The sequence below is a fragment of the Saccopteryx bilineata genome, chromosome 3, assembly GCF_036850765.1.
Source record: "Saccopteryx bilineata isolate mSacBil1 chromosome 3, mSacBil1_pri_phased_curated, whole genome shotgun sequence".
NCBI classification, from domain to species: Eukaryota; Metazoa; Chordata; class Mammalia; order Chiroptera; family Emballonuridae; genus Saccopteryx; species Saccopteryx bilineata.
The window spans coordinates 65,049,530-65,074,276 of NC_089492.1; the positions used below are offsets into that span (position 1 = coordinate 65,049,530).

The 24,747-nt window shown below is 39.3% G+C and overlaps 1 protein-coding gene across 10 annotated transcripts in view; it reads left to right on the top strand.

Moving 5' to 3' along the window:
• CSPP1 (centrosome and spindle pole associated protein 1) overlaps window positions 1-24,747 on the top strand; it is a 119,013-nt gene that overhangs the window by 13,403 nt on the left and 80,863 nt on the right. For 4 of the 10 annotated variants that reach the window (XM_066266261.1, XM_066266259.1, XM_066266264.1 and 1 more), the window contains exons 3-8: window positions 596-695; window positions 15,537-15,640; window positions 16,321-16,344; window positions 21,336-21,416; window positions 22,406-22,504; window positions 23,100-23,539. In XM_066266261.1, the coding sequence (XP_066122358.1) occupies window positions 596-695; window positions 15,537-15,640; window positions 16,321-16,344; window positions 21,336-21,416; window positions 22,406-22,504; window positions 23,100-23,539 (848 nt within the window). The remainder of the gene's footprint in view (window positions 1-595; window positions 696-15,536; window positions 15,641-16,320; window positions 16,345-21,335; window positions 21,417-22,405; window positions 22,505-23,099; window positions 23,540-24,747) is intronic. The other 6 variants (XM_066266262.1, XM_066266265.1, XM_066266268.1 and 3 more) reach the window with 3 other exon arrangements.

Consider the following 24,747-nt stretch of genomic DNA (forward strand, 5'->3'; position numbering starts at 1 on the left):
GATTCAGGATCTGAACCATGTGTCCAGCTGTTGAACCTCTCTCCAGGACTTGGGACTAGCTTACAGTGTTTGGAGTTAGTATATAGATTTAAGTACAGCTTTGTTATAATTTCTAATATTAAATAGTACACAAATAATAATACTTAAGCCTTAGTTCAGGTATCACCTGCTCAGTGAGGCTTTGAAGTCTGTCCCTCTTCATTTTTGGGCCTCTAAACCGTTTCTATTTTTCCCATAGCCCCTCCCTGCCTCTCTGCATATTACATAGTTCAGTTATGTGTTATGTTTATTGTTTATTTCCACAATAGTTTATAAGCTCCATAATGGCACAGATTCTTGTATGTCTTTTTCACTCATGTATTTCCAGTGCCTGGGACAGTGCCTAGCAGGAACTCGGGGACTATTTGTTTATAAATGAATGAGCTAAATATTAGAACATTTATTATAGTATTAAGTGCTTCTTTTTTTCTATGATGTACTCTATAATTTTGTCAGGTTGTTTAAAAAAAAGTACTGAGATGAATTGTATATTTTGTAGCATCCCCCCCCTCCCTCCCTCCCTCCGCTGCTTTTGTAAATATTGTATCTGTTTCAGGGAAAGGCATCAGAGAAGCTATCTGAAAAGAGTAAAATATTAATCTCCATGGCTAAGGAAAACATACCACCAAACAGTCAACAGTCCAGGGGGTCCTTAGGTATGTCATTAGGTGTGCTAAATTGATTTTAAGATATTCTTAGCAGGCTGTTGTGAAAGAGCTTTGTCTTGTCAGCAGAAAAGGTATTTTTTAAATCCTGGTAACTTGTCTTTCTGAAATCTTACATGTGACAGACAGACTCTATGTGAAATACAACACACACTGAGGAAGTTGTACCTTTTTAAAATGTTATTGCCTTGGTTATGATTTATGGAAATTATAGCAGTAAGTATAACTAACAAAATTAATTGAAAAATTTGGGGTGTGAGTGAGAAAATTACTGCTCACACCCAGCAGTAAGTATATTAATTGTAGAATAAAAGTCATGGTCTTTTATTTAAAAATCAAGGAAATATGCTTAATGGAGACAAAATGCTATTTGGTGAAATACCATTTTTATTATTGATGACTATATTGGGATTGTAAAGAAGTTAATACTGCAGCTATACTGATTCTTTGATTATGGTTTGGTCTTACTATATTGGTTGGTATACATTTTTTAAAAAGAACATGTGTGATATTTTAAAAATGTATCTCAAATTATTGATAATGACAAACTTTTTTACGTAAAGGAAATGAAATATAATGAGTTCATTTGGTTAAAGCATTGTTTCATGTGGACTGTTTTTCTTAATTTGTTTTTTGTGGGACAGAGACAGACAGAGGGAGAGAAGGGAACAGATAGGGACAGACAGATAGGAGGGAGAGAGACAAGAAGCATCAATTCTTCATCTCAACACTTAAGTTGTTCATTGTTTGTCAGGCCAACGACCTCGGGGTTTCGAACCTCGGTCCTCTGCATACCAGTCCAATGCTGTATCCACTGCGCCACCACCTGGTCAGGCTCCTGTGGACTGTTTTCATGGCCACAGATAAACTGGATTGTTAGCTGCTTTTCACTTGCTGTGCTTTTAGTATTGGATATATAGATGACACTTGTAATTCTGATTCTCTTACAAATTATTGGGTAGTATACCACTTTAGTAAACTTAAGTATTATACATATTTTGCATAAGTTCCTTAATCTCTAAGGCCCTCAACTTTTTTATCTGTAACATAAAGAACTTGGCTGATCTTTTAGCCTTAAATTCTTATGAAACAAAGGTTTGATTATTCCATAACATACTATTTTAAAAGTTTAATGGTAGGTTCTCTCAAGCACTAAGCTCAGACAGAATTACTCTGAAATTTTGGGGTTACAGGTTGCTTGGGACTGTGGCTGTCATGGCTTTGTGACCTGACACAAGTTATTTAAGCTGTTTGTTTCCTTGTCTTAAGAATTGACATCTAACTTAAAAGTTAATTGTGGCAGTAGTTGAATACATATGAAAAGGTAACTGTACATAATTGGTAGGCAATAAATATTAATTTCCCGACCTCTTATATTTTTTAAATGTAGGTTTTTGATTTTTGAGAATTATATTAAGAATTATTCTTTATTACATTCACAATTGATGCAGAATTTAAAATCCAACTTACAAGTAGTGATCTCTGCCTGTTGCTTGATTGGTGTGCCTTAAGGCTCTGTCCTAGACCTTTTTTTTTTTGTGACAAAGACGGAGAGAGACAGAGAGGGACAGATAGGATCAGACAGACAGGAAGGGAGAGAAATGAGAAGCATCAGTTCTTCGTTGTGGCACCTTAGTTGCTCATTGATTGCTTTCTCATATGTGCCTTGGGGGGAGGGGGCTACAGCAGACCAAGTGACCCCTTACTCAAACCAGCGACCTTGGGCTCAAGCCTTGCTCAAACCAGATGAGCCCGCATTCAAGCTGCAACCTCAGAGTTTCAAACCTGGGTCCTCCACATCCCAGTCTAACGCTCTATCCACTGTGCCACCGCCTGGTCATGCTAGACCTTTTTATTTCATACATTTCCCAAGTGACTTCAGCCATGTAAAGGGCTTTATTTATTATAGTGTGTTCATCACTTTTAAATGTCTATCCTATTCTCAGTTTTTTAAATGAACTCCAGACCTATATATTTAACTTCTTACTGCACTTCTGTACTTGGATGTCATGCTCTCAGAAACAACATGTGCAAAATTGATTTTATTCCTCTCAAACATTTGCTGCTTCAGTGAGCTGGTTGCTTAGTCATCCTTGACTCCTCTCATCCCCTTTATAGCCCACAGCAAGTAATTCCACAAGTCTAGTTTATTCTAATGCCGAAACCTCAACCAAATTTACTTTTCTCTAATCCCATAGATATTATCTTCTGTGGGCCTCCACTGTTTCTCACTTAGATTTTTTTCTTCTTGCTGTTCCTTTGTTTTTACTCTACCCTCTCTATTCAAACCCTGTGCTGCCCATTGTGATCCTTCCAAAACCCAGATCTGATCATACTAGTAGTGTCTGCATCAGACCCTTCAGTGGCTTTTTGTTTCGTGTATGATAATTTTACCCTTTTCTCACTTTTACCACATTGTGTTGGTCATTCCTGCCCTATGCTCCTATGGCATTGGTTTTCCCCTTGAAGAATAGTTTTGAACTTGTTGAGCTTTCTCTTGTACCACTGTGGCATGCTAGCTTGCCTGACAGTGTACGTTCACTGCCTAGCACATTGCATAATACTTTGGTGTTTAGAGAAGATATTTTGAACAGAGGAGTGTAGGTCCTCATTGCAAAAATAGACAGTTCTCTTGGGTGTGTAGGATTTAATTTAAGTGGAATTTTTTTTATTGCCAACTGATGCAATAATTATTTTTGATGCATATTGAGTCTTATTAAAGAATAATGTGATTTGACTATATCAGCATTCAGTTACTGATCTCTTGCCTGAATAGTGGCCTTAAAATTATGTTAAATACATAATTTATGATACTGGGAAAAATAGAAAATAATTTGGCAACAAAATTTTCCTTAGGTGGTCTCATCTAACAATTAGAAAACAAACTAGTAATAAAGGTCAAGTTTGGGCCGGACTAGTGGTGGTATACAGTGAATATAGTGTTGGAATCAGGATGCTGAGGTCCCCAGTTCAAAATTCTGAGGTCGCTGGCTTGAGTGCAGGTTTGCCAGCCTTGACTGCAAGGTTGATGGCTTGAGTGCAGGATCATCGACGTGATCCCAAGGTCACTGGCTTCAGCCCAAAGGTTGCTGGCTTGAGCAAGGTGTCACTGGCTCAGCTTGAGTTCCCTGCCCCCTGTTAAGGCACATATGAGAAGCGATCAGTGAACGACTAAAATGAACTACAAGTTGATGCTCCTCATCTCTCTCCTCCTTCTCTCTCCCATTCTGTCTCTATCTCTAATTTAAAGAAAAGGTCAAGTTTGGAAATTATATATTGAGGCCTAGCCTGTGGTGGCTCAATGATAAAGCGTCAACCTGGAACACTCAGGTCACTGGTTCGAAACCCTGGGCTTGCCTGGTCAAGGCACATAAGGGAGTTGATGCTTCCTGCTCCTTCCCCTTCTCTCTCTAAAAATGAATAAATTAAAAAAATTATATATTGAATTAAGATTGTATCACCATACTTTGAATAAGTAATTAAGCATAATAGCTATTAGGAATATGTAAATTAGCAATATTAATTTTAGCTAATCAAAGCAATCTATTTATAACTCATAATAGAACTCTCATGTAACAGTACATTTTTATGATTTTGTAAATTCATTTGTTTTATATTGGTGATATTAATGGATAATGCTTATCCATGTGGCTCATTTTTCTATCGTTATACCTCTCACAAAAGATTTGAGGTCATTATGATAACCTCTGACACCAGCTTTCCAGAGTCCAAGCTTCATGGATAAGGGCACAATCCTTATCTACCCAGAGATAACATCAGATCCCACTGTTTAAGGGTCCAGTTCTACAAGACTACTCACCTCTTAAGATACCAGTTCCAAGACCTGGCTGTAGATTGGAGGTTCCAATGACCCCCTTCTTGGGTTCGATTAATTTGCTAGTGTGCCTCATATAACTCAAGGAAACATATTTACCAGTATATTATAAAAGGATACGATGCAGGAGCAGCTAGGTATTCAGATGGAAGTGGTGTGTGGGGAAGGTGTGCGGGAGGGGCACGGAGCTTCCATGCCCTCTTTTGGCACACCCTTTCCTGGCACCTTCCATGTTCATAAACCTGGAACCTCTCTGAACCCTGAACTTTAGGGATTTTGTGGAGGCTTAACAGTGTAGGTAATATTGACCATTAATCCATTTCCATCATTGATCTATTTCCATCACTGATTCATTTTTATCCTTTCTCCTTTCTCAGAATGGGAGGCAGGGCTGAAAATTCCAAGCTTCCACTCATGGCTTGGTCTGTTCAGTGTCTGGCCCCCACCCAGGATCCCACTCACAGTTGCCTCATAAGAACTAAAGATGCTCCTAGTGTCTTTTTAAAACAAAAATGTTTAAAAAAATTGTTTAATTACAGTTGACATACAGTATTAGTTTCAGGTGTACAATATTTTGACTAGGCATTTATAACTTACAACATGATCACCCTCCTAAGTCTAGTACCCATCTGACACTTACTGTTTTCTCTCTTGTACTTTTTGTGACTGCCGATTTGTACTTCTTAATCCCTTTAGCTTTTTCATCCATCCTTCCAACACTCCTCTCATCTGGCAACCATGTTTGTCTCTGTATCTGTATCTATGAGTTTGTTTTGTTTGTTTAATTTGTTTTATAGATTTTACATATATGTGAAATTATACGGTATTTGTCTTTCTCTGACGACCTCACTTAGCATAATACCCTGTAGGTCCATCCATATTGTCATGATGGCAAAATTGCATTTTTTTTTTGTAGCTGAGTTATGTTCCATTGTATGTATGTTCCACTCTTCTTTATTCATTTATCTAGTGATGGACACAGATTGCTTTCATATATTGGCTACTGTAAATAATGCTGCAGTGAACATAGGAGTACATATAGCTTTTCAAATTAGCGTTTTGGATTCCTTCAGAGAAATACGCAGAAGTGGAATTGCTGGATTATATGGTAGTTCTGTTTTGGATATGTCTCCTCCAGCATGGAAACAAAAGGCAAAATTAACAAATGGGACTACAACAAACTAAAAAGTTTTGCACAGCAAAGGAAACCATCAACAAAACAAAAAGACAACCTATTGAATGGGAGAAGATATTCACCAATGACACGTTTTCCATAGGGACTGCACAAATTTATAATTCCATCAACAGTGCACAAGTGTTCACTTTCCTCTGTTGTCATTAACACTTGTTGCTTGTTGATTTATTGATGATAGCCATTCTGACAGCTGCGAGGTGATAGCTCGTTGTGGTTTTCACTTGCGTGTGTAGTGTTGTTGAGCATCTTTTCATACGTGTTTTGGCCATCTGTGTATCCTCTTTGGAAAAATGTCTATTCAGGGCCTCTGTCCATTTTTGAATAGGATTGTTTGTCACTTTGGTGTTTTGTATGACTTTTCACGTTTTAGATAACAACCCTTTATCAGATGTATCATTTGTTATATTTTTGTGTGCTAATAAAAATAGTCTTATGTTTTTTATTTCAAATTCACACTGTTCATTGCTGATATAGAAGAAAGCAGTTGACTTTTATATATTAACTCAGTATCCTATTGTATTAGTATAATTACTTATTAGTTCCAGGAGAGTTTTGTTGTTATTGTTTTGAGATTTCTACCTAAATAATCATGTCATCTGTGAACACAGACAGTTTTATTTCTTTTTTTCCAATCTGATACCTTTTATTTCCTTTTCTTAGTGCATTAGCTGGGACCTCCTGTACAATTTAGAAGAGTAATACTGGTAGCAGATTCTTGCCCATTTTTTTTAAGTGAGAGGAGAGGAGATAGAGAGAGATACTCTCACATGCACCTCGACTGAGATCCACCTGGCAGCCCCTGTCTGGGTCTGACTCTCAAATCAATCAAGCTATCCTCAGCACCTGAGGCCAACACTTGGCTCAGCTGAGCTATCCTCAGTGCTTGGGGCTGACAATCTAACCAGTTGAGCCACTGGCTGTGGGAGGGAAAGAGAGAGAAGGGGAAAGGAGGGGAGGAAGCAGATAGTTGCTTTTCTTGTGTGCACTGATCAGGAATTGAACCTGGGATGTCCATATGCTGGGCTGATGCTCTATCCACTCAGTAAGCCAGCCTGGGCTGGGGTGTTTTTTGATACCTTGCCATCCAGATTGCTAATTAGAATCCTCTGCCTCATCTGATCTTCAGTTGATTCCCTGGAATGTGTTCTTCACTTCAGTTATTGTGTTCTTCATTTCTTACTGATTTCTTTTTATGGTTTCAGTTTCTTTGTTGAAGTTCTGAGTACATCTATTCTTCCCCTAAGCTCTTTGAGAATCCTTATAACCAGTATTTTGAACTCTGTATCTGGTTTGAGATTGCTTGTCTCCCATTTTACTTAGTTCATTTTCTATAGTTTTGTCCTGTTTCATTTGGGACATGTTTTTTTATGTTCTCATTTGGCTAACTCCTTTATTTGTTTCTATGTATTAGGTAGATATGTTATGTCTCCCAGTCTTGGCAGAGTGGCCTTACGTAGTAGGTGTTCACTGGTAGCACAGTCTTCCTGTTCACCTGAGCTGGATGCTCCAGGGGTGTCCCTTGTGTAGCTTGTATGTGCCCTCTGTTGTAGTTGAGCCTTCATTGTTGTTGGCATGTCAGTGTGTGGGGTTGACCCTCAGCCTAATTGGCTCTGAGGGCTGGCTGTGACTACAGCAGACCAGCTGTTGGGTGCGGGCTGACTCCGTGGAGCAGGAGTTGCTTAGTGTGGCTGTGGTGCCAGCTGGGTCCATCCTCAGAGCTTGTTGTTTGTGTAGCTATTTGGGTGGTGCTCTGGTGTGATCTGAAGCTAGCCACCATGTGTATTGGTTCTGGAGCATCTTTGGAAGGGCTATGCTGTAGGCCAAGGTCCACTGCCATTTGTGTTCAGCTTTGGGCCACCTGGAGGGAGCCAGAATGTGATCTGCATTAGTTATTGCTTGTGCTGGGCTTAGAGGCACTTCTGAGAGGCTATGCTGCAAGTGGAGGTTGTCAGCCACTAGGGTCAGGCTTGAGTCCATTTAGTGGGTACCGTGACGGAGCTGATGCCAGCCACCACTTGTGTTTTGCTGTGGCTGCTTAATTGAAGTTATGTTCCAAGCCAATAATGGCCGTAGCTTATGCCAGGCTTGGGGCCACCTGACAGGAGTTATAATGCGAGTCAAGACAGGTTGTCTCAGTTGAACCAGGCTTGGGGCCTTTTAGCAAGAGGTACAGGGCACACAAGGCCAGCAACTGCTTATTTGGTTGGGATAGCGGACCTTTGAGAGCTTTTAGGATGAGCCAAAGCAGGGAATTTGTGTGAAAAGCCACTGGAAGCCACTCAGAGTGGGCATACTATTTGGATAGGGGGGAGTCTCAGGGAATCCCCAGGGCAGGGTAAACAGTGTCAATCAGGATAATGGAAAGCTCAGATTTGGAGCTTTCCTGTGCCTTCCAGGTGGGTGAGGGGAGGGTTCAACAGAGGATCAGTGGAACCTACCGGTGCTTCTGTCCTGGAGACAGCTGACTGGACCTCTGCCCCTCCATCCCTCTCCCTGAAGCCTGTTAATTGAGCTCCTCCCATGCTGCCCCCGTGCTGGAGCCCAGAGTGAATCTGAGTGCAGGCTCCTCAAGAGGAACGCCTGGGACTCCAGCAGCCCTCCATCTCACTAGGACACAAACCATACTGGTTTTCACAGCCAGATGTTACAGGGACTGCTGGGCAGTTTTACCCTGGGCTGGGGATCCTGGTGTGAAGTTGGAACCCCTCACTCATCATGGAGGGACCTCTGCAACCAAGATATCCCTACCCATTCCATGTTCCAGCCTCTCCACCATCTCTTTGTGGCTTCTTTACATCCTTAGTGATGTGAGTTATGTTCAGCTAATCTTCAGGTGGTTCCCAGTGCTGGTTGGTTCTACAATTTAGTCTTGATTTTGGAAGGAGGTGAGCACAGTGTTTACCTACTCTACCATCTTGACCAGCCTAGTGTTCTTATCACTTAGGAATTTATAAGAGTTTTCGGAGCTCAGTGTCAGGAATGGGATCAAAGACAAATATTAGAACAAGGGATGCTCCCAATGTTCTTATTATTTAGGACAGGGGTCCCCAAACTTTTTACACAGGGGGCCAGTTCACTGTCCCTCAGACCGTTGGAGGGCCGGACTATAAAAAAACTATGAACAAATCCCTATGCACACTGCACATATCTTATTTTAAAGTAAAAAAACAAAACGGGAACAAATACAATATTTAAAATAAAGAACAAGTAAATTTAAATCAACAAACTGACCAGTATTTCAATGGGAACTATGCTCCTCTCACTGACCACCAATAAAAGAGGTGCCCCTTCCGGAAGTGTGGCGGGGGCCAAATAAATGGCCTCAGGGGGCCGCATGTGGCCCGCGGGCCGTAGTTTGGGGACCCCTGATTTAGGAAATTACAAGAGTTTTAGATATTTTGTGCTAGGAACTGGGGTTATAGACCAGTTTATGTATTTTCTGTTACCTCACACCCTTCTAATCTTATCCTTCAGTCTCTCTTGTTAAAGCAATTTTTCGTATATAATTTTTTGACTAGACTTTACACACATATAGTCCTTTATTTTTCCTATTATGGTAGCATAGATCCTATTCTGCTTTTTTTTTTTTTTAATTTCTGAAGCTGGAAACGGGGAGAGACAGTCAGACTCCCGCATGCGCCCAACCAGGATCCACCCGGCACGCCCACCAGGGGCGATGCTCTGCCCACCAGGGGGTGATGCTCTGCCCCTCAGGGGCGTCGCTCTGCCGCGACCAGAGCCACTCCAGCGCCCAGAGCAGAGGCCAAGGAGCCATCCCCAGCACCCGGGCCATCTTTGCTCCAATGGAGCCCTGGCTGCGGGAGGGGAAGAGAGAGACAGAGAGGAAGGAAGGGGTGGGGGTGGAGAAGCAAATGGGCGCTTCTCCTATGTGCCCTGGCCGGGAATCGAACCCGGGTCCCCCGCACGCCAGGCCGATCCTCTACCGCTGAGCCAACCGTCCAGGGCCACCTGTTCTGCTTTTGAAGATACTACTTTTATGATTAATAGTATAGGTACACATCTATGACCTCCGGAGATTAAAAGAACTTAATGCATCTTTTGACAGACCTGGAGCAGTTACTGTCAGCCACTGAGATTTCCACTATAGGTGCAAGAAAGAAGTGTCCTTTACTTTCTGTCTGTCTCACACACAAGATTGAAGGGGGGGATTACAAGAGGAAAAAGTGGTAACATGACAATAAAACATAGAGAGAGGATTTTTGCAAGTCAGAAATAATGTTGTAAGCAATGCAAAGCTAGTTTTAGTCCAAAAAAAAAAAAAATCTCAAATTTGAGTTAAAAATCAGCCTAGTCTGGCATAAAACTGTTAATAACTCTCCTTATCCCTTGGTGAAAGGAAAGTTTGTTGTATACCAAACTGCTGGGTGCTTGCAGTAGATTATGGAAAGTGTCAAAAAAGCACTCACTATGCCAGGCGTCCCCAAACTACAGGCTGCATGCGGCCCCCTGAGGCCATTTATCGGCCCTCCCCCACCCGCACTTCCGGAAGGGGCACCTCTTTCATTGGTGGTCAGTGAGAGGAGCACTGTATGTGGCGGCCCTCCATCGGTCTTAGGGACAGTGAACTGTCCCCCTGTGTAAAAAGTTTGGGGACCCCTGCACTATGCTATATGGGAATTATTACCTTTCTTGTTTCTGGTCTAGATGCTATGCCTTTGGGCAAGGACTTTTCCTCCCTCCCTCCCTCCTCCCTCCCCTCCCCTCCCTTCCTCCCCTCCCTTCCTCCCCTCTTCCTCTTTCTTTCTTGAGGAAGGGAGATAGACTATTTTTAAGTGAGAGGAGGGGTGATAGATTCCCACATGCATCCAGACCAGGATCCACCTGGCAACTCCCATCTGGGGTTGATGCTTGAACCAGTGGAGCCACTGGCTGCGAGAGGGGAAGAGGGAGAGAAGAGGTAAAGGAGGGTGAGAGAAGCAGATGATCACTTCTCTTTTGTGCCCTGACTGGGAATTGAACCCAGGACTTCCATATGCCAGGCTGACTCTGTCCACTGAGCCAACTGTCCAGGCCAACTTATATCATACTTATTAACAGAGTAGGCCTGCCTATTTTTAGAAAGGCCTGCCTACAAGGCTGGCCCTTGGCAAGTGAGTGTCTAGAACCTAGCTAGTAAACAGTTTTCTGTACTGATATAACACTTTCTCTAAATGATAAGAACAGTTCGTTGTGCCTAAACTGTTTGTACAAACCATGTGATTTATGCAGAACAGCTGTTTTCCTTTGGGGGAATCTTTTTAGTGCTAGGCAGAGCGTGCCTGTGACCACCTCCCAATAGAAGCCCAGGGCACCGGGTATGTAATGAGCTTCCTGGTAGGCAGTACTTCACATGGGTTGTCACAGCTTGTTGGTGGAGGACCTAGGTAATTCCACTGGGATGGACTCTTGGAAGTTTGCACTTAGTTTCCTCTGGGCTTTGCCCCATATGTCTTTTCTCTTTGCTAATTTGCTCTGTATTCTTTCTCTGTAATAAACCATAATTGTGTGTCTGCATTCTGTGACTCTTTGTAGCGAATTACCAAAGCTGGGGGTGTTTTTTGAGGATTCCCAGCACACTCATTTTCTGTTCCTTTTCAGCTCCCTTGCCTCCAGAACTTTGTTTTCAGTGTGTAGTCCCTATGTGGCTTTATTTACCATTTCTGGGCCGTATTTCCACTGTTACATCAAAAAAGCCATTGGTCAGCATTTCACATCCAAAATGCACTGGATTTATTTATCTTTCATGCTATGAAGTCATTATTTAGGAAATTTGTAAGCAATAAGATTATAGGTTATTAAAACATAAAACGTTTTTACTCCTGTTACTAGAAATTATTTGATATAATTTTAAATATAGTTATGCTCATGGAAATTTGGAAAAGAATTACAAAGAGAAAAATTGTTGTGATTTAAAAATAATATCAGAAGGGAAGTGATAGCAGAGTTTTACATTGAAGAGAAGCTCTAGAGTTTAGACTAAGCTAAAAAATATTTATGTAGCCTGACCAGGTGGTGGCGCAGTGGATAGAGCATCGGACTGGGATGCAGAAGGACCCAGGTTCGAGACCCCGAGGTCGCCAGCTTGAGTGCGGGCTCACCTGGCTTGAGCAAAGAGCTCACCAGCTTGGACCCAAGGCCCCTGGCTCCAGCAGGGGGTTACTCGGTCTGCTGAAGGCCCACGGTCAAGGCACATGTGAGAAAGCAATCAATGAACAACTAAGAAGTCGCAATGCGCAACGAGAAACTGATGATTGATGCTTCTCATCTCTCTCCGTTCCTGTCTGTCTGTCCCTGTCTATCTCTGCCTCTGTAAAAAAAAAAAAAAAAAAAAATATATATATATATATATTTATGTAAAGACTTGAAAATAGACAAAAGGAAATTGATTTCTTACTAATTTTTAGTTGTACTTTTTAACTATCACTTTTAAGCATATGTAGGGTTAGGTTTCTCTTATAAACTAAATCCCAGGCAGTCTACCTCTTTTGTTCAGTTTGTGGTTGATTGGTAGTAATTCCTCTATAGCTGAAGTTTGAGTACAATGTTCTCAATTAATGTAGTCATAACTCTTGATAAGTCAGTTGCTTATGTAAAAGGCCTATTATTATTTTTATAATTTGGCCTTTATTTTTGCATAATGCTTTCTCATGGTAATATAATAATGAAAAGAGGAAACTTAAGTGTTCTATAGCAATTTGTCTTATAAAAGTGTTTATTATGGGTGCTGTGTTAGAAGGCATATTGATTTTAAAGAGATTGAATACTTTAGTTTTAAATATTTTACCTAACAACCGCTGTAAAAACCAAATATTTCTAATTGATGTAGTTCTGAAACATAATGTTAACTATCTTAGCGTCATTTGTGTTGTACTTGGTAAAGTGACATCATTTCAGATGACTCTGAAATGACAGTAATGCCTTACTTGCCACTAGGACCATCAGAGGACAGCTGCTCTGAATAAGTAAGTCTCACCATGTTTCTTAGCTCAGTAAGTCCACTGAGATGCCACTGTTAATATATAGATGAAGTGAGCAGAATATTTAAATTGTTCCATACAGTTACTAATTTTTTTATATGATCTACATTTAATGACAAAAGTAATAGTTAAAGATTAGTATTTTCTGTCCTGGTCAGATAGCTCAGTTGGTTAGAGCATCATCCTGAAGTGCAGAGGTTTCCGGTTCGATCCCTAATCAGGGCACATACAAGTACAGATTGATATTCCTGTCTGTCTCTCTCCCTTCCTCTCACTCTAAAATCAGTAAAATAAACGTTAAAAAATTAGTATTTTCTGTTGAGTAAACCTCAAGTTAGTATAATTTTAAATAATTCAGAAGATATTATATATTCTTTTTTTATGAGTTATTACAAATACTATTTGAATCAATGGTAAAAAAGCAAATACTCTTGTTAGACAGTAATTTATAAATGGAAATGAATCATTTTTTTTCTATCATTTCATATAAATCCGCCAAACAAAATTGAAAAATAGTAGTAAAAGCCACCTTAAGCACATGACTTCAGAAAGTGAATTACTTGTTCCCTGAGAGGAAAGCCGAGCATGCTGGGAGGCATCATCCTTGCTGCGTGGTGTCTGTTTCTCTGACACAGTAGAGCATCCTTTGTGACTGCGTGGCTAGAGATAGGTAACTGTTGTTATTAGTTATTATGCTTCCTCTTGCTATGCAGTCTGATAAAAGCAAACATGATGTGATAAGAATAGTGTGTTCTTCCTTTCTCTCATTTCTTCCTTATACTCGGGCATTGATTTATACATTCATTTATATGTTCATTTACACCTTTTGTCAGTGAACATTTCTGGGGTACAGGTTGTGTGCCAAGCATTATAATGTTGAATTAAGCATGGACTTGGTTCTAATGGAGTTTATAGTTACTTTTGTGATACCCCATTCTCAATGTAAGAATTAAAACTTTCTCTTTTTAGGCTTAATCTGTTTCTTTAAAAATAAGTTTTAGGTTCCTTTGTGAGGAAAGACTGCTTTTCTAGGATGAGTTAAATCCAGGCATATGGATTGCTTTAGATTCTTTTGGGAAGAGAGCTTGAGCCTGAGAGAGAGGTGTCCTGAGGAATCCTCTGCTGTACTCACATCATAGAGTTATGTAGGCCACGTGTGTTTATAAAGACAATTCCACAGTTTATAGTGGAAAGGGGAACTTAGTATTACAGGAATATCAATAGACATTCATTTATATTTATACTACTTTGACCTTTTTGCCCCTGAAATATTTCAGTGATGTGACTGAAATATTTTTTTAAGCAGTGATATGACACATTCATGATAAGTTCCCATTATTTAGCTGCATTATAAGGAATAAGGCACAAAATCGGTGAAATCCTTATCAGTTCACAAACTGTAATCAATTACTTCATCTGTATGGCTTGTAGCTGACTAAGGAAAATTTTTATTTTGTTTAGAAATGATAATTTTTTTATATTACATAGTAGGATTAAAAATGGTAGACTTTAGAAATCAAATACTTATCTGATTATATGCGCTTCTTGATACAGTTTTTACTATTTAAGATAATTGAAAAGTATGTAATGTGATTATAGATTATAGCAGCTTTATTAAGGTATGACTGATGTAGCATGAAGTTTAACATTTAAATTGTACAATTTAGTGGTTTTCTATTGTCATCATCCCAAAATGTAATTTTACTTTTGAACTCTGTGTAAGGAAACACTGCTCATAATTAAAGATTTCTAGAAAATTATCTTTTTACAGTGGTTTGGGATGATCAAAAAATTTTGGAATTGGATAGTGGTAATAGTTATACAACATTTTGAATGAACTTAATGGTACTGAATTGTATGCTTAAAATAAGTAAAGTGGCAAATTCTATATTATGTATATTTTAGCACAGTAAAAATTAATATCCATTTATGTGAAATCAAAATTGATGGCTTAACCTTAAAAGCTTTTTGAAATTTCAGTCTGAGCCACACCATGGCCCTAATTTTTCTCAAATATGTTATAGCAAGGATATTCTTACAGATTAAATATCCTGTTACTAATTTTCAGAATGAAAACAGATGAAAATTGTTGTATTTTTATAGAAATTTCAGTAGAATTAAATGAAGAAGTCAAATTTTCTTTGCTTTAATTTTGCTGTCCTTGTAAAAGCAAGAATCCAAACAATGCAGAACCATTGTCTAAAGGGGAAAGAATGCTGATTGTCATGGGCAGGAGAGAGAGCTGGGTAGCTGGGGTTCATTGGTGGGAGTAATATTTTCTTTCTTTTTTTTTTCTTCATTTTTCCGAAGCTGGAAACGGGGAGGCAGTCAGACAGACTCCCGCATGTGCCCGACCGGGGTCCACCCGGCATGCCCACCAGGGGGCGATGCTCTGCCCCTCTGGGGCGTCGCTCTGTTGCATCCAGAGCCATTCTAGCACCTGAGGCAGAGGCCACAGAGCCATCCCCAGCGCCCAGGCCATCTTTGCTCCAATGGAGCCTTGGCTGCGGGAGGGGAAGAGAGAGACAGAGAGGAAGGAGAGGATTAGGGGTGGAGAAGCAGATGGGCGCTTCTTCTGTGTGCCCTGGCCAGGAATCGAACCCGGGACTCCTGCATGCCGGGCCGACGCTCTACCGCTGAGCCAACTGGCCAGGGCCAGTAATATTTTCTAATATATGGATATATTACCTATTGAAACATTTTAAATAAGAAATTTATTATCCTAATGCCAATATCAGAATCAACATGACTGTATTCCTTCCTACTTTGCTTTATTATAATAGATTGTATTGAAATTATAATTTAAGAAGTTGTTTTCTTTCTAGGATTTGATTATGGATTGAGTTTACCACTTGGGGAAGAGTATGAATGGAAGAAACATAAGCTAAAAGAAGAATTGCGGCAAGATTACAGACGCTATCTTACTCAGGTAAAGACTGCTATTAATTAGTTGGGTTTATGCTTCAGTGGTCATCTCCTAAATTTGTTTTCCTAAGGTTTGAGATTTTCAGTGGCATCTGGCAGTGGGGTACTATGCAGTAAGTTGAGTAACATACATGACACTGACCGAAAAAAATGGTGCTGAGAACTGGTGCCATGGAATAAGAGACTTTTTTTGGAGTAGGGCATTGGGTTCTAATGAAATTGTAAATTCTGGTTATGTTTTTCATAAAGTTATCATGGTTTAAGATAGCCTAGTTAGGATTTCTTGCTCCTCTATTCGCTGCACCCATGCATTAAAATAAAATGGAGTTCTAGTTGCTAATTATTTTCCTATGAGCTAAGTTTATAAAACTTTATTTAACATATTTAACCACCACAATTTGCTTTATGTATACTTAGCAGAACTCTTGTTTTAAGTATGTTTTGTTAAATTATATAGTAGCTAAACTCATGATTTAAGTTTTAAAATGCAGTTTACTTTGTAGGTTATAAAATTATTTTAGACAAATATGATGTTTGTAGTCATCCTAAGATTTTCTTTAGTTTTTTTTTTTAACTGCATTTTGATATTTGTTCCAAATTTATATATGCTCTCTTACTCTTATTTGCACATGGAGAAAAGGTCTTTGAATACATTTATGAATGGTTTGTTTCCCTTGACTTTAGGGTATTACAGAAGCAAAGAGAAAGGTAAGGTTGCCTGTAAGATGTTCTTTAGATTTTTTTTTTAGATTTAGTAACTTGGAATCATTGGCATCTGTGATATTGCTGCTCTCCCATGAGAAAAATGGATTTGTGAATTTGAGACTTCTGCATGGCACCATTTTGCATTTTTGCTTTTAGCAAGATGACATTATAATTTTCCATTAATTCAGTTAAGCATCCTGTTTGATTCCTGCTTTGCATTTGTCTTTGATGTTTTCTCATTCATCCTTTAGAAATATTCTGCATCTATTGTAATTCCGTTTGTTTCATCGTGCCAGTTTTGTTCTTCAAATTATGCTACAATCACATTAAAGTTAATAAAATAATAGATAATAGTTAAGATATTCTAAGATGTTATTGAATTAAGTAAGTGTTGTCAGGATTTGAGTCACTTGATATTTTTGCATCTCAAACATGTGGATTGCATTTGTAAATTTATATTGGAAAACAAAGACAGTTTTACAAAACTGTTTTCAAAAAGAATCTCACACATTCATTCATTATTCAGTCAGTACTTTTTAAACACCATGAAGATGAATCAGGTATGAATCCTGTTTTCAAGGGGATTAGAGATAACATTCATACAGTTTGAGAGTGGTAACTAACAAGAAGGATAGAATGATTAGGAAAGGCCTCAAGGTGTTTTGGAAGACATTTTATTAAATGGATGGGTAGATTTTGGATTTCTAGAAGGGGAATAGAAGGAGGAGGGGAAGCTTTTTGGATAGAGAGTATATGAAAAAGGAGGATTTGGGGGTAGACTTTAGCTTTGTGTGACTGAGGCATATTAGGTGCACCAGCCTGATGGATATTCTTTTCTGAGACGAGTAAGAAGTGATGGTGGACAGAGAGGCTAGGACCCCTGTGTGATAGGCAGGGCATTGTGTCTCCTTGGCAGCCTGGGTGGAGCTTGATAATGGTGTTAGGACAGTTGGTTCTCCATGTTAGAGACTCTTACTGCCCTAAATTAATACTATAGATTTTTAACTGATCTCCTTTTATTAATTCTTATTCCGTTCTTCAAGCTTTCCAGAATGATCCTGCCACTTACTGATTTAAATACTTCGGTGTATTTTCACTGTTTTCAGGATAAGAATTTGAATCCTGTAGATGGCATGTGACGTCTTTCATGTTCAGCCTGCCTTTCTGGCTTTGTACCTCATTATCCTCCCACTCCCCTCTTTATTGAGTTGGGTTTCCTCTCTTAGCCACCATTTTCATTTATGGATTTTATGTTTTGTCATAGATACATGATTTTAAGAAAAAAGAATGGTGGTGGGAGGCATAAAAAGAAATTGTTTTATAGAAAGGCAAAGAGGTCAAGGAGTACAAATCTTTAAATTCAAAGGGCTATGAAGGAGTTTTTGGTGTTAGATTTTCAAGAAGGTAGTTTTGGTGGAGGAACAATATAGTTCCTTAATATGGAAGACAATTTTGGTTGACATCTGAGAAAGTGGGAGTGGAAAGGAAAGCAAAGGAAAAAGAACATTACATAGGATATGGGGAGGTGGGTCAGTGGCTTCCTCCACTCCTGGGACACTTTCTAAGTCCCATTCTTTTTGTGTTTCTTGTGGCTTCCAGGCTTGTAGATTGCATGCATATTTTTAAAAAATCAAATCTTTAAATTTTGGTAATGAGAACAACTACCATCTTCTTTCCTGTTTTTAGAACAAAAACACTTGACCATCTAACAATTCAGGAAGGACATATTCTCAGAAGACAGTTATTAAACTGAATCAGTAAATTTATAATTTCAGCCCAGGCCTCTCTCCTGAACCTCATATTTTTCTATTTGGCAGCCTATTTGATATTTTTACCATATTTTTTGCTCTATAAGATGAACTTTTTCCCCCCAAAAGTGGAGGGGAAAATGCCCGTGCATCTTATGGAGTGAAAAATACGGTATTTTATTAAATATTTTAACACACCATTTGGTTCAGAATATTTTTTTTAATTTTCCTCCTTAAAATTCTAAGTGTATCTTATGGTCAGGTGAGTCTTTTTTTTTTTTCTTTTTCATTTTTCTGAAGCTGGAAACAGGGAGAGACAGTCAGACAGACTCCCGCATGCGCCCGACCGGGATCCACCCGGCACGCCCACCAGGGGCGACGCTCTGCCCACCAGGGGCGATGCTCTGCCCATCCTGGGCGTCGCCATGTTGCGACCAGAGCCACTCTAGCGCCTGAGGCAGAGGCCACAGAGCCATCCCCAGCGCCCGGGCCATCTTTGCTCCAATGGAGCCTCGGCTGCGGGAGGGGAAGAGATAGACAGAGAGGAAGGCGGCGGAGGGGTGGAGAAGCTAATGGGCGCTTCTCCTGTGTGCCCTGGCCGGGAATCGAACCCGGGTCCTCCGCACGCTAGGTCGACGCTCTACCGCTGAGCCAACCGGCCAGGGCCTCAGGTGAGTCTTATGGAGTGAAAAATACGGTAATTAGAATCTAATGAGTAACTTATTTTGAACATGTCTAAAAGGGAATTCCAGATTTCTGTTTTTCCCAATCTCATTCCCTAGACTCCTGGACTACCTGTAGCCAGTTTTTATTTATTTATTTATTTGTCATAGCACTTGTCTCTTATCTGTTTTCCCTGCTTGAATGTAATCTTCAGGAAGGCAGGGACTTTGTTTTCTTCACTGATGAGTCTCAAATATATCAAACAGTTTGAAACATATTAGGCACTCAATATCTACTGAATAAATGAGTGAATGACTAAAATTCAGCCTTTTTTTTTTTTTTTGTATTTTTCTGAAGCTGGAAATGGGGAGAGACAGACAGACTCCCGCATGCGCCCGACCGGGATCCACCCGGCACGCCCACCAGGGGCGATGCTCTGCCCCTCCGGGGCGTAGCTCTGCCACGACCAGAGCCACTCTAGTGCCTGGGGCAGAGGCCAAGGAGCCATCCCCAGCGCCCGGGCCATCTTTGCTCCAATGGAGCCTTGGCTGTGGGAGAGGAAGAGAGAGACAGAGAGGAAGGAGGGGGTGGGGGTGGAGAAGCAAATGGGCGCTTCTCCTATGTGCCCTGGCCGGGAATCGAACCCGGGTCCCCTGCACGCCAGGCCGACGCTCTACCGCTGAGCCAACCGGCCAGGGCTAAAATTCAGCCTTTTGCAACACTCACTGCATTGCCCTAATTGTTTATTTTTTTCGTTTCATTCTGGCCCTGGTTTGGGAGTAGGGAGTTGCTCAGTGAAGGAGTAAGGTGCTCTGTCTATCTCTTCCTAGGGTTGGAACTCGAGGTATTTATTTGTACACGTATAACTCCACAAAACGATTATGTTTGTAGTGTACTTTGGTGTATAGGGGCTTACACTGACTCAGATTCTAGTTATGAGTCATTGTTTCCCTTGACAAATAGGTTTAGAATTCTCCCAACTTTCAGATTAGCTTTTGTAGCACAAATTAAGTTGTTTAGAAATTTAGATGTAATGAAACTTTTAAAAATAATTTAGTTTTATTAATCTGTTCCCATAATGTTTTCAGTATAACTATTGTAGCAGTTAGTATATGATATTGCAGTTATTTGCTTAAATGTTTGTTTCCCAGACTGAATTGTAAATCTCTTGAACATAGGAAACATGCACATATGCTTATCTTTGTCTCCCAACCACCTAAAAAAAGTAACCGGAAAATATTAGATGGTCAATAATTGCTTGTTCAGTGATTAAATAAGAGGCATGGAGCTGGACAGGTTAATAACTATTGATTATTTAATCTTTATAACCTCTTATAGATGACACCCCTGTTTTATAGGCAAAGAAACTGAGGCAGAGAAGTTAAATAACTTATTCCAGATTATATACTACTAAGCAGCAGCACTAAAAAGTTGCGGGTTGGGCCCTGGCCGGTTGGCTCAGTGGTAGAGCATTGGCCTGGTGTGCAGAAGTCCCAGGTTCGATTCCCGGCCAGGGCACACAGGAGAAGCTCCCATCTGCTTCTCCACCCCTCCCCCTCTCCTTCCTCTCTGTCTCTCTCTCTTCCCCTCCCGCAGCTGAGGCTCCATTGGAGCAAAGATGGCCCGGGCGCTGGGGATGGCTCCTTGGCCTCTACCCCAGGCGCTAGAGTGGCTCTGGTCGCAACAGAGCGACACCCCGGAGGGGCAGAGCATCGCTCCCTGGTGGCCTGCCGGGTGGATCCTGGTCGGTCGGGCGCATGCGGGAGTCTGTCTGACTGTCTCTCCCCGTTTCTAGCTTCAGAAAAATACCAAAAAAAAAAAAAAAAAAGTTGCGGGTTGTATAAATTTTTTAATATTCCCTTGTGTTTGCTATTGTATTCAAAGGAATATTACATCTTTTATCTTTGATCCTTATAACAGCTTTGGTAGGTAGGCAGAGCAGAAACCATTTTCATTACAGAAGGAGAAAGTCCGGTCAGATGTGAGTGACTTGCTCAGTGTTGCACAATTGAGAAGTGTTGGGGCTACTCCTAGAGCCTCGTTCTTTTGACTCCTAGTCTAATGCTCGGTCTACTACATTGAGTTACCTAAATGTCTACTGAACAAAAATGGAGGGACACATAAAGAAACAGTCTTCATAGTTTGTATCTTCTGGCATTGTAGTAGATATCCACTCATAATTTCAGAAAAAATAGAAAAAAAACATTGCAGTATGCATAGACTATTTGTGAAGAAGTTTAAATTTGTATTAAAAGAATTCTAGGGCATTGAGAATGAATAGTATGTGCTTAGTTAGAAAAGGAATATGAATTAAGAAAGTTTCTTTTTTCCTCATGCTTTATAAAATCATTTAAAATCATTAGACAAATATGTGTTGCAAATTGATTCTCCTTTTCAGGGAGTTGTTGATTGGAAGAAAGTTTTTTCCTAATTATGGTCTCTATAGATTTATAGTTTCTGATTTCATCTCATTTCATTCTTTGTTCTAATGTAATAGCTTAGTCTATTGAACTTAAAACTCATTTATGAAACATTTTATAAAGGCAATTAGGTAATATGTTTTTTTAATGTGTACATATACAGAAAAATTTTCTATCCACGAGTGAAACAGATCCATCTACTCTGGGAGTTTCTCTTCCTATTGGTGACAGGTTATCTGCCAAGGTAGGTGATCAGGAGTAGTTATTGTGGGGAGCAGTTTTAGGAGGGATCAAAATTATGAAAGAACATATTCTCAATTTAATTGCAAACAGGTTATATCATTTTCTATACTTGAATATATATATTTTCCAAAAGTCTGTAGAGTATCTAGTTGTGCTGTTTAAAAATTTTTTTGGACATTACATTTGTAACCATGTAATGTGATTTATTTCTTTAATATGTTGGTCAGTTGAATATTCACCTTCTCTACTCCAGCACTGGTTCCTGAGCAGTAAGTTTATGCTCTGTAACACAGGGACGTGAATGGATGCGAAAGCCCACTGAGCTTTATGTGGCACCCTAACCTGTGGGTCGATTTGGGTGTCTATTTCTTTCACTCCACAAATACATGTACATACTCTTTAGGGGTTTCAATGGAACATTTACTTTATAATATTTTCCTGCATATAATAATTTACCTTTTTATGTTTAAAATACAACAAGGATCCTTCTTTAGCCTCGAGAAAAAAATGGTCAACAGCAGGTTGTCCGAGAGGTGGGTAGAGGGTTGGAGGAGATAGCACTGAGAAGGAAAGAGTGAGAGGAACCTGGTCACGTCTCCTTGAGAACGTGTTAATGACAGACTTCCCGGCCAACACATTTTGTATTTACTAGTGGGAAAGATTTATATATGATGTTTTTGACATTGTGCACCTGGATTGTCTAGGATTGCTGTTGGTAAACATAAAATCCTAGATTTATGGGGAATGGCTCCTTGGAAAATGTCATCTAAGCTGTGCAGCTATTGGAGTGTAAAATGGAGATGTTTTGCATCTGAAGCAGCTTCCTTCTATTCGAGACCTCATGAGTTAATCTGGACCTGCGCATGTTTTAATGTGTTTTAATGCGCATGTTTGATTCTGGGCAAGATCTCTGATTTGTGTGTCTGATTTAACATTAAGATACTTTTTCCTGAAGTTGAAATTAACATTGCCTTTGGTGTCTATTTTAAGGAAAGGTTGAAACTTGAACGCAACAAAGAATACAATCAATTTCTCAGGGGTAAGGAAGAATCCACTGAAAAGTTCAGACAGGTAGAAAAGAGTTCTGAGGTAAGTGTTGCTTTCACAGTAAATCTTTAACACTACAAGATGAATATTTTGTAATTGAAATGTTTTGATGTTAGACATTTTACTTTTAAAAAAATACAATATTTAAAAAATAAGCCAAATCAAAACTAAACTCTTTAACTTCAAGGGGGAGATTTAATTATAATTTATTTTTAAGTGTTCTTATTTTATATTGACATTTTCTAGCTATACATATTTTTTTCAAATTTAAGGGTGCTTTATGTTACTAGGGCCAAAAAACTTACCACCTTCGTTATTCTTTGTGTTGAGAAAAAAGTTAATTTGAATATTTTGAAACAATATTTAATTGTGAAAGTATGCTTAATATCCCCTAGGAGTTTGCATTTAGTTATCTTCTCTTTTTGTAGCCACTTATCCATATTACTGTTGTCTGTATATCTGCTATTTATTAAGTGTTATTAAAAGATAAATTTTCTGATGATTTTTTCCTAAGGGTAAGATATATTTATGGGAGATTAAGCTTTTGAGTTGAAATGATAGAGAGTAAACATCATTTGAGGGTTTAATTAGTTTTTAAGAAATAGCATCTAAAATCTTTTTTTTTTTAATTGACCAGCACAAAAATCAAAGAAATAAAAAACTTATTAGTCAGGTTAAACCTGATTTACCTTCACAAATACCAATATCTTGCCAAAATTCAGAGGGTCCTAGGAAAGATGTCTTAACTCCTTCAGAGGCATACGAAGAACTTCTAAACCAAAGACGCCTGGAGGAGGACCAATACCGACATCTAGATGATGAAATTGAATTAAGGAATAGAAGAATCTTTAAAAAAACTAATGAAGAAGTGGACATTTCCAGTAAAAAACATCAAAGGTTTGCCAGCAAGATTGACATTCCAGATAGAAGATTTGACAGGTTCAATGATGACCGTGCCCTGGACAGACAGTATTATAGACCAGACCAAGATCCTGAAGTAAGTGAAGAAATGGACGAGAGGTTTAGATATGAAAGTGATTTTGATAGAAGACCTTTGAGAGTATATACAAATGACAGGTATTTACAATTTTATTTTTATTTTCTTTACTCGCTCAACATTATTGTTGTTACTCTTTATCACTATGTTAGGGAGAAGCAACTTCATTTGATTTACATATTTAATTCTAAAATACTATCGGCTTTAAGTTACACCATTATTTTCTGTAGCATTGAGGCAACAAAGAAGACACCAAGATAGGGAGAAAAGGACCCTGTAATAAAACTGGAACACTACAAAGCTACAACCTTTATGTAAAATTAAATGGGAAGTAAACTTGCCCACAGAAGTGAACAGAAAAGAAACTTTTATGTCTCAACCTTGACACTGAGTAGAGGGAGTAAAAAATAACTCCCGTGAGAATTGAATGGTCAGCCAGTACTGCTTAAGGCAGGGGTCCCCAAACTATGGGCCCCCTCAGGCCATTTATCCGGCCCCCCGCCGCACTTCCGGAAGGGGCACCTCTTTCATTGGTAGTCAGTGAGAGGAGCACATTGACCATCTCAGCCAAAAGCAGGCCCATAGTTCCCATTGAAATACTGGTCAGTTTGTTGATTTAAATTTACTTGTTCTTTATTTTAAATATTGTATTTGTTCCCGTTTTGTTTTTTTACTTTAAGATATGTGCAGTGTGCATAGGGATTTGTTCATAGTTTTTTTTATAGTCCTGCCCTCCAATGGTCTGAAGGACAGTGAACTGGCCCCCTGTGTAAAAAGTTTGGGGACCCCTGGCTTAAGGTTTGCTGTCTGAATTCATGCTGCCAGTATTGTCCAAAAAACCCCAGGCAAGAATTCTGTTTTCTCACATTCACAGTGCTCCTAAGTGACTGGCAGGGGACAGTAACTCCTCTTCTTCAATAGCTCAACCTAAAACCGGGTTGCTGGCTAGTTTTAGTCATACATTAGAATGTGGGAAAAAAAGACACCTTAAAATAGATGGAATACAGTTTAATCTTTTGATGTCTCTTGCTCTAAATCCTTTTATCAGTACATTTTGTTTTTAAGTTCCTTATTGAACATTTTAGTGAAATGGCACTAACTTTTTGAGCAGATTTTGACATGCTTTTCAGTTTCTTTGAATGATTATTTTTATAATGCTATTTGTAACTTCTATTTTTGTTTAGTCATTTGTCTTAATGCTTTTAACTTGTTACATACTTCATCCTAACTTTTGATTTGGAGCTAGAAATATATCAGGGACCTGTATTAGTCATTGACTTGTTAACTT